This window comes from Pinus tabuliformis, chromosome 7 (assembly GCF_031772625.1).
Source record: "Pinus tabuliformis cultivar Carrire ecotype Pingquan chromosome 7, CPIR1, whole genome shotgun sequence".
In the NCBI taxonomy this organism is placed as follows: domain Eukaryota; kingdom Viridiplantae; phylum Streptophyta; class Pinopsida; order Pinales; family Pinaceae; genus Pinus; species Pinus tabuliformis.
The window spans coordinates 85,004,987-85,021,521 of record NC_142293.1 but is presented as its reverse complement, the minus strand read 5'-3'; the positions used below and the strand labels follow the sequence as shown (position 1 = coordinate 85,021,521).

The window sequence follows — 16,535 nt, the reverse complement described above, 5'->3', positions numbered from 1 at the left end:
GAGTATATCCAATCATCAAATTATGTCAATAATGAAGCTCCAAGACAAGAGAGAGAGATCCAAACATCAAAATTCATCCATATCATCCAAACTCATCCTCCAAAATGGATAGCGAAAATCTCACAAGAGCTAATACCCTAATCCAACTGATAATCATGAAAATGAATCATCTCACTTCTATTTATACACTCTCTGTTGAATTTGATTTAGCTAAATTGACCTAATTGAACCCCTAAAATAAAATAATGTGCATCATAACAATATTTTTCGTGACAAGCCCACCGAATAGCTCAATAATGTAGAGGTAAGCCTCTCAAGAGGGCAGAATGATCAACATAGTAAGTCATTGGGTCTTTGAGGAGGCCTAATGAAGTCCAAACGGTGCTATGACGTGAAAATATTTTTTGTGACAAGCCCACCGAATAACTCAATAATGTAGAGGTAAGCCTCTCAAGAGGGCAGAATGATCAACATAGTAAGTCATTGGGTCTTTGAGGAGGCCTAATGAAGTCCAAATGGTGCTATGATGTGAAATTGGACTCCCATCATAGTGGACAAGGGGTTTGGCCCCTTGTTTTCCTGTAGTGCTCCCCAAGTGGGTGTGGAAGGCATGGACATCCTCATGGGTCTCCAAGTGGATCGAAAATTCTTGTAGACCATCTGTGAGAGCTAAGATGATGGTATAATCCCTCCCTCTGCAGTGGGAGATGAGAAAAATGAAAGAATGATGAGAAATGAGAAGATGAATGTCGTTGAAACGCCGAGAATAAAATGTCCCGGGCAACGGCGCCAAAAAATGTTGTCGCATAGATTATCACGACAACGCTCAGACCGGGGGTTGTCACCCTGATCCCTGATCTCTCCATTTAAGTCGTCTCCCGAGGCTAAGAGGGGTAGACCCTATGGGATGAATGAAGACCAACTATGAACCAATTGGGTTGGGAGACACAGCAAGGCAATACTAGTACTTGATTGATTTTATAAGTTAATGTACCAGTGCCTTATGGAGTTAATGATTAAATGATTATTTATTAAATATTGCAAAAATATGAACCTTGTAAAACAATCATTTATCATCGAATATCCCAAGCGATACAAGCTATTCAATAAACTCCACGCTTTAATAATGATCCAGCAATTAAATTTTAAAAGATTAAATGCTTTAAGCGACCACAAAATTTAAATGCTGACCAGCTACCACTTTCATATAGCCAACTTGTAAATAAACATTTAAGTGCATTTAGCTATAGAAAAATACCACAAAAAGACACCAAAATGATTTTTCAATTTTTAGCTAAGCTTTTCAAAAAAAATTAATTTTTATACATTTTTATATAATTCTAAGCTGAAAAATCAAAATAGAACAAAATTAAAATCCTAAATTAAAATCTAATCTAAAACTATAAAGGAATTTTTTTATATTTTTTATATTTTAAAGTTAAAAATCAGAATAAAGCCTAAATCTATTCTAAACTAAAATTCGAAAAATGAAAAGGAACCTTTTAATTCTTTAAATGAATTATGATTTTTTTATATTTTTTATCTTTTATAATTTTTGGTTTATTATAAAAATAAAATAAAATAAAATGAAAAAAAAAAAAAAAACCTAAACTAAATGCTAAATAAAGTAAATGAAACTTTAGAATTTCTAAACTAAATAAATATATACAATTAAAATGAAATTTACAACTAAAAATCTAATTCTAAAAACTAAATAAGGAAGGCATTCGATGGCAGAAAACACAAGAACAACGTAGGGGAAAAGAAAATTGAATGGCAGTTGCGGATGGCTGAAGGAAAAGGGTATGGCAGCAGCGAAAAATTGTGGCCTTCTAAAAAAAATTTCAAAATTTTTTTGCAGCAATAAAACCCCAGGCAACAGTGAAAAATGAAAATGCAGGTAGCAGACTCGTAGCCCAAAAACTTGATTGAAATTTTAAATCCTTCCTGCTCCAGATTGCCTGATGGAAACCCTGAAAAACTTTTAAAATCTATACCTGCACCCTGCAATGGCAAAAACAGAACAAGCAGAAGTAAAATGTGCAAGAAACAAAATTGAAAACCCTAAAACCAGCTAAGAAAATTACAATATTTACAGATTTTCAACTCTTAAATAGCCAGATTTGTCAATAATCCACAGTAACATTTTCAGAATTTAAATTTAATGTGAGATACTTCAGAAAACCCTTCTTGCATTCATAAGAAAAATTCAAATGATAAGCTCGGAATTAAAACTAGCTGGGCTCTTTCAGAAAATGCAATCTGAGAGTTGGCTGGTTCAGCCGAGAACTTCCCTTAACGCCCTATAAACTCAAAACGAAGATTTCCCGCATAGCTTAAAATCAACAATTAACATAGAGGGAGAAAACAATAGTGAAAACTAGATCAAATGGAGATACCTACCATTATATTTCAGAATCTAAAATATCATTCAAACCCCAGAGATCAGACAAGATACCTGTGCCTAAATCAATCTTCATCAAGCTATTATCAATGGCTGAAAATAAAATTATGCAAAAAAATAAGACATCTTATAGTATTTCCAGAAGAGTAACACCAGCAAGATTTTTAACCCCAAAGTCTTTCTTTATTGCACAGAAAATGACCACAAGAGAGCTTTCTTTAGCACACGACTCTCAGATCGAATCTGATCTCAAATGACCCCTAACACCCTATTTAAAGGAAAATTTCCCAACGACTAGTTCGAGTGATCCATGTCAAACTAATCTCGACCATCAATGAAGATCAAAATCCCTTTTAATCTCATCCGTCGAAATTTTAAATGCATTTTGTTAAAATTGGCAACCAGGGCAAAACTTCATGTGGGTCATATTATTCATGGCTGATAATATTTTTATTAGATTCCTCTCGTCGAGAGGTGTAGGATTGATATAAAGATCATCCGATTCCGATAAGTATTCATGGAGATATGAATATATTTGATTATGGAATTATTATCAAGCCGACCTACAACTCATGTAGGCTCAGAAGCCCAACAGTCGCATCTATTCACCCACCAACGTTGTGTATAAATATAAGAGGACTTTTCCTCATTTGGACTCACTCATCTCATCACATCTCTCTCTCTCTACTGCGCAGATATGAGTCTCTTCTCTACTGCGCTGAAATGGGTCTCTCCCTCTCACACATGTGAAGCGGAAGCTGTTGAATTTGAAGCTGCAACTACAGAAGTAAAGATTGACTTGCGTGGCCTAGAAGATCTCCTCTTTGGAACTGCGCTGTAGGTTTATCTGAACCTCCTTTGAAAGCCGCAACTTTTGGTGGTGGAATGAAGTCAATCCGACGAACGGTTTGCAAGATATCGACTACCCTAGTTTGAAGCCGGAAACTGAAGCTGCAACTGCAGAAGTAAAGATTGACTTGCGTGGCCTAGAAGATCTCCTCATCTGAACTGCGTTGTAGGTTCATTTGAACCTCCTCTGGAAGCCGAAACTTTTGGTGGTGGAATGAAGTCAATCCGACGAACGGTTTGCAAGATATCGACTACCCTAGTTTGAAGCCGGAAACTGCTGACACTGAAGCTGCTAATGCAGAAGTAAAGATTGACTTGCGTGGCCTAGAAGATCTCCTCATCTCAACTGCGCTGTGGGTTCATCTGAACCTCCTTTGGAAGCCGAAACTTTTGGTGGTGGAATGAAGTCAATCCGACGAACGGTTTGCAAGATATCGACTGCCCTAGTTTGAAGCCGGAAACTGCTGAAACTGAAGCTGCAACTGCAGAAGTAAAGATTGACTTGCGTGGCCTAGAAGATCTCCTCATCTGAACTATGTTGTAGGTTCATCTGAACCTCCTCTGGAAGCCGAAACTTTTGGTGGTGGAATGAAGTCAATCCGACTGTCGGTTTGTGAGATATGGTCTGCCCTAGTTTGATAATGAAGCCACTAATGCTGATGCTACTGATCTAGGGTTTGCTACTGCTGATATGAATCAGATTTATTGTACTATTTCTCTCTGTTGAATTATTGAAGATAAAAGAAGATTTGATCAAAGGGTTTCCCCACACATTGTGGGGTTTGTCCCTGGCTAGCCGCCACATCTTGTGTCTCTTGTCTTGGCTTGTTTTCTGTCGATCGTTTAATGTTCTATCTGCACTTTACTTTATGTACATGTGATTGCTAATCGGTGGAATATAATAAGAAAAAGAAGTAAACTGTTATAAGCATAGAACATACCATAACTTAACACATTTTAATATATTAAAAAATTAAAACTTTGCATTTATTTTCTCAAAATTTTGACTTATTATTATTTTATTTTTATTTTTTTTAATCTATTTTTAATTAACTTTTTAAATTTTATTTTTTATTATTATTTTTTAAGTTATTTTTTAATTTTTTAATTTTTTAATTTTATTTTTTTATTATTTATATCTTTTATTTTTTATTGTTTTTTTTTTTTTTGGATCCTCGAACTTAGCCCTTTGGAAAAATCACCTAGGACCTAGGACTTAGGACTTATGAGGGGATTAAAACATTTTCTAACCCTCAAGACACTTTACATCATGACTTTTACAATTTTACATCTCAAGGGGGAAAACCCATTTGACATAGACCACCCAGTTCTGCGACACAACTATAATCTAGCAAATCAAGCAATTTGTAATAACCTAACCAAATAGTTAGAGTTATTTCCAAATTATTTTTACATAGACTCGAAGCACACTAGAATTCCCCTAAGATTCTAATGGCAAAATACATTTCCGGCTTTGGGGTTAGGCTGAGGGAAAACTCTGCCGATCATGAATCAGTGAGACAAAAAACCTTCCGGAACGTAGATTATCACTAGAAAATTAGGTTTGCCTAGGCAATTTACATACATGACTCAGATCTGCTAAGATCATTTACAATTTACACATGCAGACTGGGTTTACAACATAACATGATCGGGTCGACGATGACTGCTGAATGGCATGGACATATCGATCAAGCGCTATCCCTTTTGCGAAGAAAAGGGGGTGTACTGCTATGGGTAGTTGACACGTAGTGGTCAACAGGTTGATCTGCAACAACAGGAGATGAGGCGAGATTTGGTGAAGACCACCATCACGAGCAGCAGTGGGACGAAGAAAATAAGGGAAGAGGAGAATGTGGCCCTCGCATCCAAGGGGCAGTAGGAGCAACAGAAGAGGAAGAAGGACGTTTCCAAGGTCAAGTGCTTCAGATATGGTGAGCTTGGCTACCACAGCATTCAATGTCCTCTTAGGAAGAAGGAGAAGGAGGAGAAGCAAGATTAGCAGGTTTCATCCGCAGAGATCGAGAGGATGTCCTCCATATTGGAGGAAGAGTTTGCCATGATCACCGAGATACCTCCAGAAGAGAGGTGGGGTGATTTGGTTTTGTAGCCCCAGAGAGCTACAGGATTCTTGAGGAGGTTCACCTCATGAATCAATACCTTGCTACAGGAGCCCATAGTATCCAGTATCAGGGTGGATCAGTGGCAGTTGGTGTAGTTAGGTGCCAGAGTGACAAATGCAGTAGCTAGTAGTAAGTGAGATATTGGGCAGCATAGTGCAGAGTTGGCAGCAGTGCATTTGGCACAGAGCAGAGTCAGCAACAACGCAGAAGCTTCGGTGACAACGCATAGTCTAGCAACAATCAGGACTTAGGTGACAGATGCATCATACTGATCACAGTTGATTTGGTAATTTGGATGCTTTTCAGTTGCAACGGCAACAGATAAAGAGGGAGTTGTAGTTTTGGTAGCAGTTCAGCGAGGCCAGCAGCAGCACAGATGCAGCGTTATCAGAGTTGCGTAGTAGTTGGTGGGTAGCAGCAGTCAGATCTGCAATGTGACAGGAGGTGGTGCAGAGACACAGTGTTGCTTCAGTGGGTTGCAGCACTAGAACAATTTCCTCGCTAAAAGGGAGTGTTAGTTTTTCTAGCATCAGTTGTGTTCTAGCAACAAAATTTGGTGGAGAGGCAAGAATACATGTATTCTCCAAAACCTAGAAATCGTTTTGGGAAATTCCACCTAGAGACTACTTAATTAAAATAATTAATCTTTTGTTAATGGTGCCTAAGTCTAAACTTAAGAAAACTGATTAATTAAAGGGTATTAATTAAGTCATGGTGAGAATCTTCTAGAAGAAGACATGGATCGAGTTCTAGTTAATCTTAGCCATCGATTATGTTTTAATCTTGGTCGTTGATGTCTCAACGAGAGATTATAAGAAGAAAATTGATGGGGGTTGGAGAACACACTTGAGCCACCAACAGTTTGAATTTACTAGCAGATCGAACTCTAGAGTATCAACGCTAAGTTGTCGGAGAGAAAGCTAGTGAGCTCGAAGCAGTGAGAGAGGGGCAAGGATAGTAAGGTCGAAGGAATATTTTCCAGTCTCGTGAGTGCATTGCAGAGAGGCAGTGAGTGCCACAAAGAGGCATCGCAGTGCTTCAAAGGGGAATCCATATTTTGCTAGGGAGAAGCAGTTATTCAATGCCAGAAGCCAGAGTGAGAGCCCAGAGGCCAGGTGAGTTCATCTTCCAAACAACAGTTGATCAGATAGTGAGAGAGACGCAGTTCCGAGTTGTGGGGCGCAGTACTGCGTAGGTTGACGCAGGGACTACGCAGAGGCAGCAAAGAGCAGCTCATCTTGAGCCAAGGTCAGTGTTGGATCACCGGTGGAAGTGAGATTTTTCTCATTAGATCTTCTTTCAATTATTTCTCTGTATGGATTGCTAGATTTAAGCATCCATACTCTTGTACTCAGATTTACTACTACATAATAATAAAACCCTCAGTTGCTGCACCGGTTTTCCCAAGTTGGGTATTTCCAAGAACTTTTGTCCAAAAATAATGTGTTATTTATGTGTGTGTACATCTATTCTTCTAGCATTATTTTTCTTCCGCAACATTGTATTTGTGAAGGCTGCAGTGTATTATTTTCGATATTTACCGTTGGATGTAGTAAATAATTTGTTCAGTTTATTTAACGAATAGAAGAAACTTAATCAATTGTTGCACTAGGATTCGGGGTTTCTGAATTTTCACAAGGACAATCATGGGTTCCTTAATGATGGAGGGGACTCACCTAGGGCCTATAGGAACCAAGGTGATGGCCATGGATAAGGGGTAGAGCTCATGTTTGGCTTTCGCCCACGTGCTAAATTTGTATGTCCCGACCATCTTTTACATTTTGTGGTACATTACTTGTTGAGAGTGGCCAAATTATGCTTTTTCTTTTAGCTGTATCAACCTCCAGGGCATCGTTCCACGCCTCACCCAAGGTGTGGACAAGGGGAGGGGGCACTAACCCTATGTGGACCCAATGGACACATGTGGACATTAATGGGAAAAAATGATGAGTGGGGTCAAAATGAGCAAAAAGGGGCGATGTATATGGTGTCGGGAAACGGGACCACGCAACTAATATAGGGATTTCCCATATAGTGCCAGCCCTAAAGCTAGTGGCCAGTAAAAAAGATCCCACTGGACTAGGATACAAGGCCAAACACCACAATCGTGCGAAGGAGACAAGAGCACAAACCTAGCCCACTCTTTCCGCCGAATACCCCTACTAATCCATGCCCAAAAGTGTCCATGAAAAGTAAACAAATTGACTCAACTAAACCAATGAAAGTCATATCCTTAGGGTTGGAAGGCCCACCTTCAAACATCCAATCATAATAAGTGGGCAAGGGACCGCATGGTTGGCTCAGGTGGTAGAGATAATGGCACATCGAGCTATCTAGTGGTTGTTGGATGTTAGCTAAGGACCATCTATGAGAAAAATTCTTCTATATACACCAGTGTGGAAAAAGTCCCAAAAACGTCGCAATATAATCCTAAAATTCTGATTTTTTGGCCAAAACGATTAAATCGCACGATTTTTTGGCGACTTTTTGGCAAACGAAAAAATCGCAATTTTTTCGTATTACTCCCGATTTAATCGGGAGTCGACCCAAAAAGTCGGCCTCCCTTCCCAAGCCGTGGATAAAAAGCCCGCAAAGGTTAATTTCTCATTATTTTCACTGTGTATTTTGGCATTCGGCGTTGTGGAGATACAAGGGTTTGCCATTGCGTTAAGAGGAGGATATTCGCGTTAAGAGGAGCCCGCTCTATTAAGGTATGTTTCTAATAACTATAATGTGAGATACCTGTTTCTTTCAGCGGATTGTAATATGTATATGGCTATGCGGCTATGCCACTGGAAACTTCTCCATCTTCCTGGAAACAATGAGTAATTTTATTATTTTAGAACCTCATACGAAAATCGTTGTAAGTGCAATCACTGTGCTTTGATTCTTGAATTGAGGGCATGAGATAGTTTTGTGCTGTACGAGGAGTCTAGACTCTACACAGTACACAGAGCCTAAAAATCTGTGGGTTGTAGCATATAATTTCACAAAGCACAGGCGTTTGATCTTCAAATGATATGCTGGTTGTAGCATATACTTACGCAAAGCACCAGCATACAAGCAACTCACAATTGAAGTGCTCAATTTCCCATGCAGCGATCAAGGCAATTGAGAGATTGGGCTGTGGGTATTGACATGGGATATACAAGTGATAGTGTCTGTTGTAGCTTGTCAGTTGGACAATTGCAATTGATTATCACTGACATATACATAGTATAAATTCAACAGTGATTTGATGATGCCTTTGTAGCAGCCTGGTTGCAGGAAAAAGAAAAATGTAACAGTGACTAGTCACTAAACACTGAACAGATGGACTTGTGATTTGTGACAATTGACTATTAGATATAAGACATTGACATAACTTATGTGACTTTTCTTTGAAAATCTGGAAGCGTCCTTTGTATATTTTTTTAGGTAACTATTGTGGTGATGTTGTTGTGATGAACGTTGATGACAAGACTCTTGTTATGAGCCTTTATTGTATGACATTCATCCTTGAAAATCACCTACAGGACTGTCCTATTGTTACAGCAAAACAGTGACATGACCTTAACTTGAAACAGTGACATAATCATAAAACAGTGACCTTATAATGACTGTATATTGACTTGATAACGGCAATGTTCATGTGATGATAGCTGCAGTCCTTAGTGTAATAACTGCTCAGCCTTCAATGTCCACATTGTGCACACTTTCTTTCTCGAATCTCAACTTCAGACTGCTCGTCATTTTCAACTGCAAGTTCATCCTTATGAATGTCCAATTCTACTTGAATATTCAATAAACTTCAAAATAGCTACTATGTATTGTAAATTTGTAATTTACTAATTTGTTTCTGAGTGCAATACAAATTATATTTTGCTGAGTTGAAGGCTGAAGCAATTTAATTTGTTTCAATTTTTTTTTGTGCCCAGGTTTAAATTCAAGCTCTAAGTTTAAAACAAAATGCCAAGGATTTTGGACACTATGTGGGAATTTGGTGAACCTGACACTAAACCCGAAACTGGGGAGATCAATAAAATGTATTTGACTTGCAAGTTGTGTGGCAAGCATATGTCAAGAGGTATCAACAGATAAAAATTCCATTTGGGGCAAATTCCGGGGGAAAATGTTGACCTTTGCAAAAATGCAACTCCAGAAATCATCCGACGGGCCATTCAATCATTGATGGATAAAGAGGACGGAAAGGACACCAAGGCAACACTAAAAATCCAACTTGTAGGGGCCTCAAGAGTGGGGGGAATTGAGAGTGGAAGTGCTTCTTCAGCATCACCTTCCTCACCCATAGGTCCCAACCCCTCATCTATCTCATCTTTTTTTGTTCCTAGAACCACAGCTGGTGCACATACTGGGATCAAATAAGCAACGAAAAAAAAGAAAAGGCAGAAGCTGACAAGTTGGTCAGTAAGTGTCTTCTATGGAGTGATGTTCCTTTCAACATTGCCAAGACAAACCCATTCTACCAGCCTATGTTTGATGTTGTTGCTGTCGTTGGCCCAGGGTACAAAGCCCCCACCTTTGCAGAATTGAGAGGGCCTCTTCTTCAAGATGAAAAGACTGATTGCACTGCTAGATTGGCGGAGTTTAGGGCATCATGGGAACAAACTGGATGCACAGTCATGTCAGATGGTTGGACTGACCAGAAGGGTAGGACCCTTCTTAACTTCTTGGTTAGTTGTCCCAAGGGGACAATGTTTATGAAATATGTTGATGCATCTGCACACATTAAAGATGCACGTACATTATGTGAGTTGTTAGACATCTTCATTCAGGAAGTAGGCCCAAGCAATGTTGTCCAAGTCATAACGGACAACGCTGCAAATTATGTTGCAGCTGGCAAGTTGCTTATGGAGAGGTATCCTAACTTGTTTTGGACACCTTGTGCTGCTCATTGCATTGACTTGATGTTGGAGGATATAGGTAAGATTCCTATTGTGAGGGATATTGTTGAATCATCCAAGAGCATAACAAAATTTATATATAATCATGCATCTGTGCTTAGCTTGATGAGAAAATACACCAAAAACAAAGAGTTGGTGCGTCCTACCATTACACGATTTGCCACTACTTTCATAGCTCTCCAGTCTCTATTGAATTCTATGTGGGATGTGAAGAGCATGTTTCTCTCAGCGGATTGGCGTTCTTTACGATTACCCGCAAACCAGAGAGAGAGGGCATATGCAGATTAGTTTCATATGATCAGAGCTTTTGGGCAGGAGTAGAGGAGGTGTGTGCCATTTCAAAACCTTTGGTAAGGGTTCTTCGGTTGGTTGATGGTGACAAGCCCGCAATGGGCTACTTGTATGAGGCCATGGATAGGGCCAAAGAAGCCATTCGTACTTATTATGAAGATAAGGGAGATGAGGGGTTAGAGAAACAATAGGTCATATGGAGAGTGATTGATCAGCGATGGAACAATACCCTCCATCGCCCCATTCATGCTGTAGGTATCTACCTAAACCCTGCATTTTCTTACGCCTGTGGTTTCAGATTTGATGCCGAGGTGATGGATGGATTCTTCACTTGTGTCGAGAGGATGGTGTCATCTGAGCAAGAACGTGAAGATATTTCTAAAGAAATGGAGGTCTATAGGATGGGAGGTGGCACATTTGGTTTTAACATGGCTATTAAGAATAGGATGACCAAAATGTCAGGTAAGCTTCAGTTTGTTTCAAACTTTCAAGTTTAGAATTTCAAAGTTTTTTTTTATGTTTCTCATTTTTATTTTAACTTTTAGATGCTTGGTGGACAAGCTATGGTGCCAGAGTACCCCATCTCCAAAAGCTTGCCATTCGAGTGCTCAGCCAAACATGCAGTTCCTTTGGGTGTGAGCACAACTAGAGTGTATTTGACAAAATACACAGCAAAAAGCGCAACAGGTAAAAAGATTTCAAATTAAGTTTTTTGAATTCATTTGATTAATTTTAATATTTAATTTTTCTAAGTACTAATTTACAATCTATGACCCTAATACAAATTGGAGTCCCAACGCCTCAATGACATGGTCTACGTCTACTACAATCTTCAATTGTGGGTGAGACAGCTTCAGAAACCTACTGATGTGGAAGCCATCTCATTGGACAATATTGATACCACCTCTTCATGGAGAGTCGAGACTAAGAGGCCAATCATGGACTCGATCCCGGATTGGTTAGGTGTGGATCTAGAGGATGTAGCAGTTGCAAGGGAGGGAGAGCCAAAGGTAGAGGAGGAGGAGCAACATCAAGGTCAGGAGGCACTGGCAGAGCTGGATGAGGATGATGAGGAGGAGGTGACACCATCTAGGATAGGCAGCAGCAGCATAAGACAAAGGCCACCTCTTCCATCGGCATCTAGAGGATGATTGAATCCATTTGTATCCCCAGGGGCAGGGCCTTCTTCCTCTAGAGGAAAAGGAAAAGCCGTTCCCTATTCCCATAAAAGGGGAAGAGGATCTCAGTGACCGATTACTTGATGACTTTTAGATGTCTTATGATATAAATTTATTATATTTTTTGTTGATATTTTGACTCTTGAGAGTTGAGACTCAGACAGGACTCAAAATTCAAGAGTTGATTCACTATTTTGATATGTGATGTAGCACTAGACTTCATATACATATTATATATTAGCTTTCTTTACATGTTTATGTGGAAATGCATTTATTTGATATTGTGGATGCTCTAGATGTTAAAAAAAAAAAAAAAATTTAAAAAAAAGAATAATTTTGTGTTTTTTTAATCTTGCCGACTCTTTGCCGACTTTTTCAAAAAACTCCCGACTTTGCCGAGTTTTTCAACTTTTGGACCCTTGCCGAATTAATCCCGACTTCAGCTTTTTCCACATTGATATACACTACCCACAGGTGGTGGGTAACAGACAACATATGACGGGGGGAGTATACCCACTGAAATTCCACCTTGCACAAATTCCTGGACATGAAGTAGGGCTTTGCAAAAAAACAAATCTAGAAATCATCCTTAGAGCCCTCAAATCATTGGAAGAAATAGAGACAACCAAACTAACCAAGGCAGCTCTGAAGAGTCAAATGGTAGGGGGTGGATTGGTGGGACTAGGAGGTGACCGTGAGAGTGGTACTGGTTCTTCTTCAGCATCAGTTTCTATAGCCAACCCCACAGTTGCCACATCATTTTTTATTCCTAGAACCACACATGGTGCACAACCATATATCACATCAACTCTTAAAAAAAGGGAGAAGGAAGAAGGTGACAAGTTATTGGGCAGGTGTCTTCTTTGGAGTGATGTTCCTTTCAGCATTGCTAGGAACAATCCATTTTTCCAGCTCGCAATTGATGTTATTGCTATTGATGGCCCGAGGTACAAAGCCCCTTCCTATGATGACTTTAGAAGGCATATTCTTTAGAATGAAAAGGCCGAATGCACTAAGAAATTGGAGTTTAGGAGCTCATGGGCACAGATAGGATGCATTGTGATGTCAGATGATTGGATTGATAAAAAAGTTAGAACCCTTATTAACTTCTCGGTTAATTGTCCCAAGGGAACAATGTTCATGAAATATGTTGATGCATCTGCACATATCAAAGATGCACAGTTATTATGTGATTTGTTGGACGTGTTCATTCAGGAGGTGGGTCCACAACATGTTGTCCAGGGCATAACAGACAATGCTACAAATTATGTTGTTGTTGGTAGGATGCTTATGGAGAGGCATCCTAACTTATTTTGGACACCTTGCGCTGCACACTGCATTGACTTGATGTTGGAGGACATAGGAAAAATTGCTTTTGTCAAGGATATTGTTGAATAATAAAAAAAATTACAAAATTTATATATAATCATGCATTTGTGCTTCATTTGATGAGCATTGAGAACATTCACCAACAACAAGGAGTCGGTGTGCCCTGCCATTACACAATTTGCCACTATTTTCATATCTCTTCGATTCTTCTTGAATTATGTGGGATGTGAAGAGAATGTTTCTCTCGGAGGAGTGGCGTGCTTTGTCACATAGCCACAAACCAGAGGGAGACACCATATGCAAGCTAATTACATTCTAGGAAAGCTTTTATCCGGGAGTGCAGAAGGTGTGTAGTTGTGAAAATTTCAATTCTTGTAGCAATTGGAAATTATTCTTCTAACTGTAAATTAATTTTGCAGTTTATTTTCTATGACCAACAACGAATAATTCATAACTACAATTTTCACTAAAATAAATATTGCGGAAGATAAATTGGAAACTGAGAAAATACTAGCACACACAAAAAATATATTGTTATTTTTGGGCAAAAGTCCCTGGAAAAACCCAATGTGGGAAAACCGATGCAGCAGCTAAGGGTTTTTATTATCAAACAACAGTGAGAAAATTCTGAGTACAACTGGATGTCGAAAACTGGCAATCCTACAGAGAAAATATTGGCAAAAATTTAGTGAGGAATTTTCCTCACCCCACAAGCAATCTTAGCTCAATCAAGCCACTCGAACTGGCTCTCCAACTACCTCTGCGCAAGCCTAAAACTCTTTGACTCAGAACTACCTCGAATCAGCGACTGACTGACTGTCGTTGGTCTAGATGCCTCTGGCTTGGCCCTCTGGAATTTCTCCCGGCCACTAGCTCCTGAAACGACCCTTCCTCCAACTAAATCGAATTGCCCTCTAAAGGCTACTACGCAACCCTTGCATCAGCCTCTCTATGGCTATCTCTACCTCTCTGCAAGCTACTCTCTGGAACTGGAAGACTTCCTCCGGACTCACTGTCTTTGCCCCTCTCTGTCTCTACGTCCCCTCTCTGGCTTGAACTCTTCCGGTAGAATGTTGTTGCTCTCTAGAAAATCAAACTGCCCAAGGAAACTCGACCTCAAGTATGTTCCTCCATCTACCCATTGACCTCTTCTTATAATCTCTAGTTGGGACTCCAATGGCCAAGATTAAAACTTAATCAATGGCTGAGATCATTTCCTAGTCGATTCGTGTGAGTTTCCAGAGAAATCTCACCTTCCTCAATTAATTGTTGTTAATTAATCATTTTCCCTAAGTTAGACTTAGGAAAAAATTAATTACTAATTAATTAACTTAATTAAGGCATTTCTAGGTGGATTTTCCTAAAACCTTTTATGGGTTCTAGAGTCTTAGTGTTTCTTAGCCTCTGACAACTATTGAGACTAGGACACCATCTGATGCTACAAAAACTAACACTCCCTCTTAGTGAGGAAGGTGTTCTCTCCAACTCTAGTGTTGCACTGTTGCTACCACACCCTATTTATGTAACATCCTCCATACACGTTGTTGATGTCTAATAGGAAACTCTACTGGAAATGACTATGTTGCTCCCTCAATCACTGTGTTGTTCCCTTAGTTACTGCGTTGTTCCCTCAGTCACTGCCCATTAACCACTGCGCTAACATTGATTCATATGCTACTGGCAGTAGTTGAACCATGCTACATCTATGTTGATGTTGACACTGCACTATACGACCTATACTGCTGCCAACTCTGCATCTGCACTGCAACTCAACTCCCTCTCAACTGTTGTTGTTGCTACTGCAACTATTGCAATTGAGAAGCATCCAAAATACTAAATGAACTGTGTCTCTGTGTTACAACTGTCTTCTGAGCATCAGACTGCTACTAGCCTCTGCACTGTCCACTAAGAAATTTTTGTTGTTGAATATGCATTGGGCCTCCTGTACCGCTATCAACACTACTTCGCACTCCTCAGCATCTAACTGAAACTAGTTTGCAACTATCACTCTGGAATCTAACTGCATCAACTGGCATTGATCCTCTTGCTACTGAATATTGTGGGCCCCTGTAGCAAGATAAAGATCCATGAGGAAACACCAACCAATGCTCACCTCAATGGACCCTGCCCAAACCTTTGGGCAACTCCGGGACTATAGCTCCATATCGCCCCACCTCACTCCTAGAGGTATAGCTGCAAATATGGTGAAGTCTTCCTCCAACCTAGAGCACAATTTGTCTATATGTACAGATGTTGTCGCCTGGTCCTACTTCTCTTGCTTGTTTTTCTTCCTTTGAGGACATTGAGTACTGTAATGGCCAAACTCGCCACACCTGAAGCACTTGACCTTAGATAGGTCCTTTTTCTTTTTCTCCCCTTGTAAACCTTGTCCCTGACTAGGACCCTTTGATGCAAGGGCCACATTATCTTCCTCCTTCTCACCTTTGAATCCATTACTGCTACTTCTATTGATGGAGGTCTTCACTAGTGCTTGCCTCATCTCCTCCTGCAGCAGGCTTGACCACATCTTGTCCCACCTAGGTAGAGTATCTCATCCCAAAATGCCTTGGACAAAGATTTCCCAATCCTCTAAGACATTGTTTAGGTCCAAATGCACAAGTTCTGTATCTTGAGGCACTTCCCCAATGACTGCAAGTTGATCCCGGATTTCCAGAGTTCTGGTGAGAAAGGGATCAACGCCTTCACTCTTATGCATCTCGATGTTCCTCAGCTTCTCTTTTAAGAACATCTTCCGCTACTCGAAAGGATTCTAGTATAGTTGTGCGAGAGCATCCCACATCTCCTTGGTCATATTCTTGGTCGATATATGCAAGACTATATAGACCTGGACTCCATCCATGATCATCTGCTTCATCTTGGCCATCTCTTTCTTGAATTCTTTCCGCTGACCTACATCAATAGGTTCTGCCACAACATTCTCTACATAGGTCTTCAAACCATGCTCATCAAGGAAAAAAGGACATCCTAGCCTTCCAAATGACATAGCTGGAGGCACCGTCCAATTTGTCTTTATCTCTCAGCCCGACTGTAGCCATCTCTTCAAAAACTCGAACTGAAATAGAAATCTCCCTCTTTCTCCTGCTCGGCTACTAGCTCTGCTATTCGCACTCCCTTCTGGAGTGAGAAAACCTGCCTGCTTCTACTGTCACCTGCAACTGAAAATTTTGATTTCTGTAGGTAGAAACCCTCTAAGAGAAATTCCCTTTGTGTGCACTTTCTCTTCCACCCAATGTTGATTCTGCTCTAGCAAATCTGCTGAAAAATCCTTTTGTGCCCAGTTAACAAATCTGCTCAGCAAAAATATTGATTTGTTTCACCATAATTACTTGTCGACTTCATTACTGCATGCTGGAATTGTTACTAGGCTCTGTGAATTTTTCTTGCCACTTGCACTAGAAAAATCGAACCCTGTGCCCAGCAATTTGAACTGCCTGGC

The 16,535-nt window shown here is 39.9% G+C and overlaps 1 protein-coding gene across 1 annotated transcript in view; it reads right to left on the bottom strand.

Moving 5' to 3' along the window:
- Positions 1–16,082, bottom strand: part of LOC149245375 (ribonuclease J-like) — a 140,980-nt gene extending 124,898 nt beyond the window's left edge. Inside the window, exon 1 of the mRNA XM_089438048.1 lies at positions 15,924–16,082. Coding sequence (XP_089294174.1) covers positions 15,924–16,082 — 159 coding nt within the window. The remainder of the gene's footprint in view (positions 1–15,923) is intronic.
- Positions 16,083–16,535: the final 453 nt, after the last annotated feature.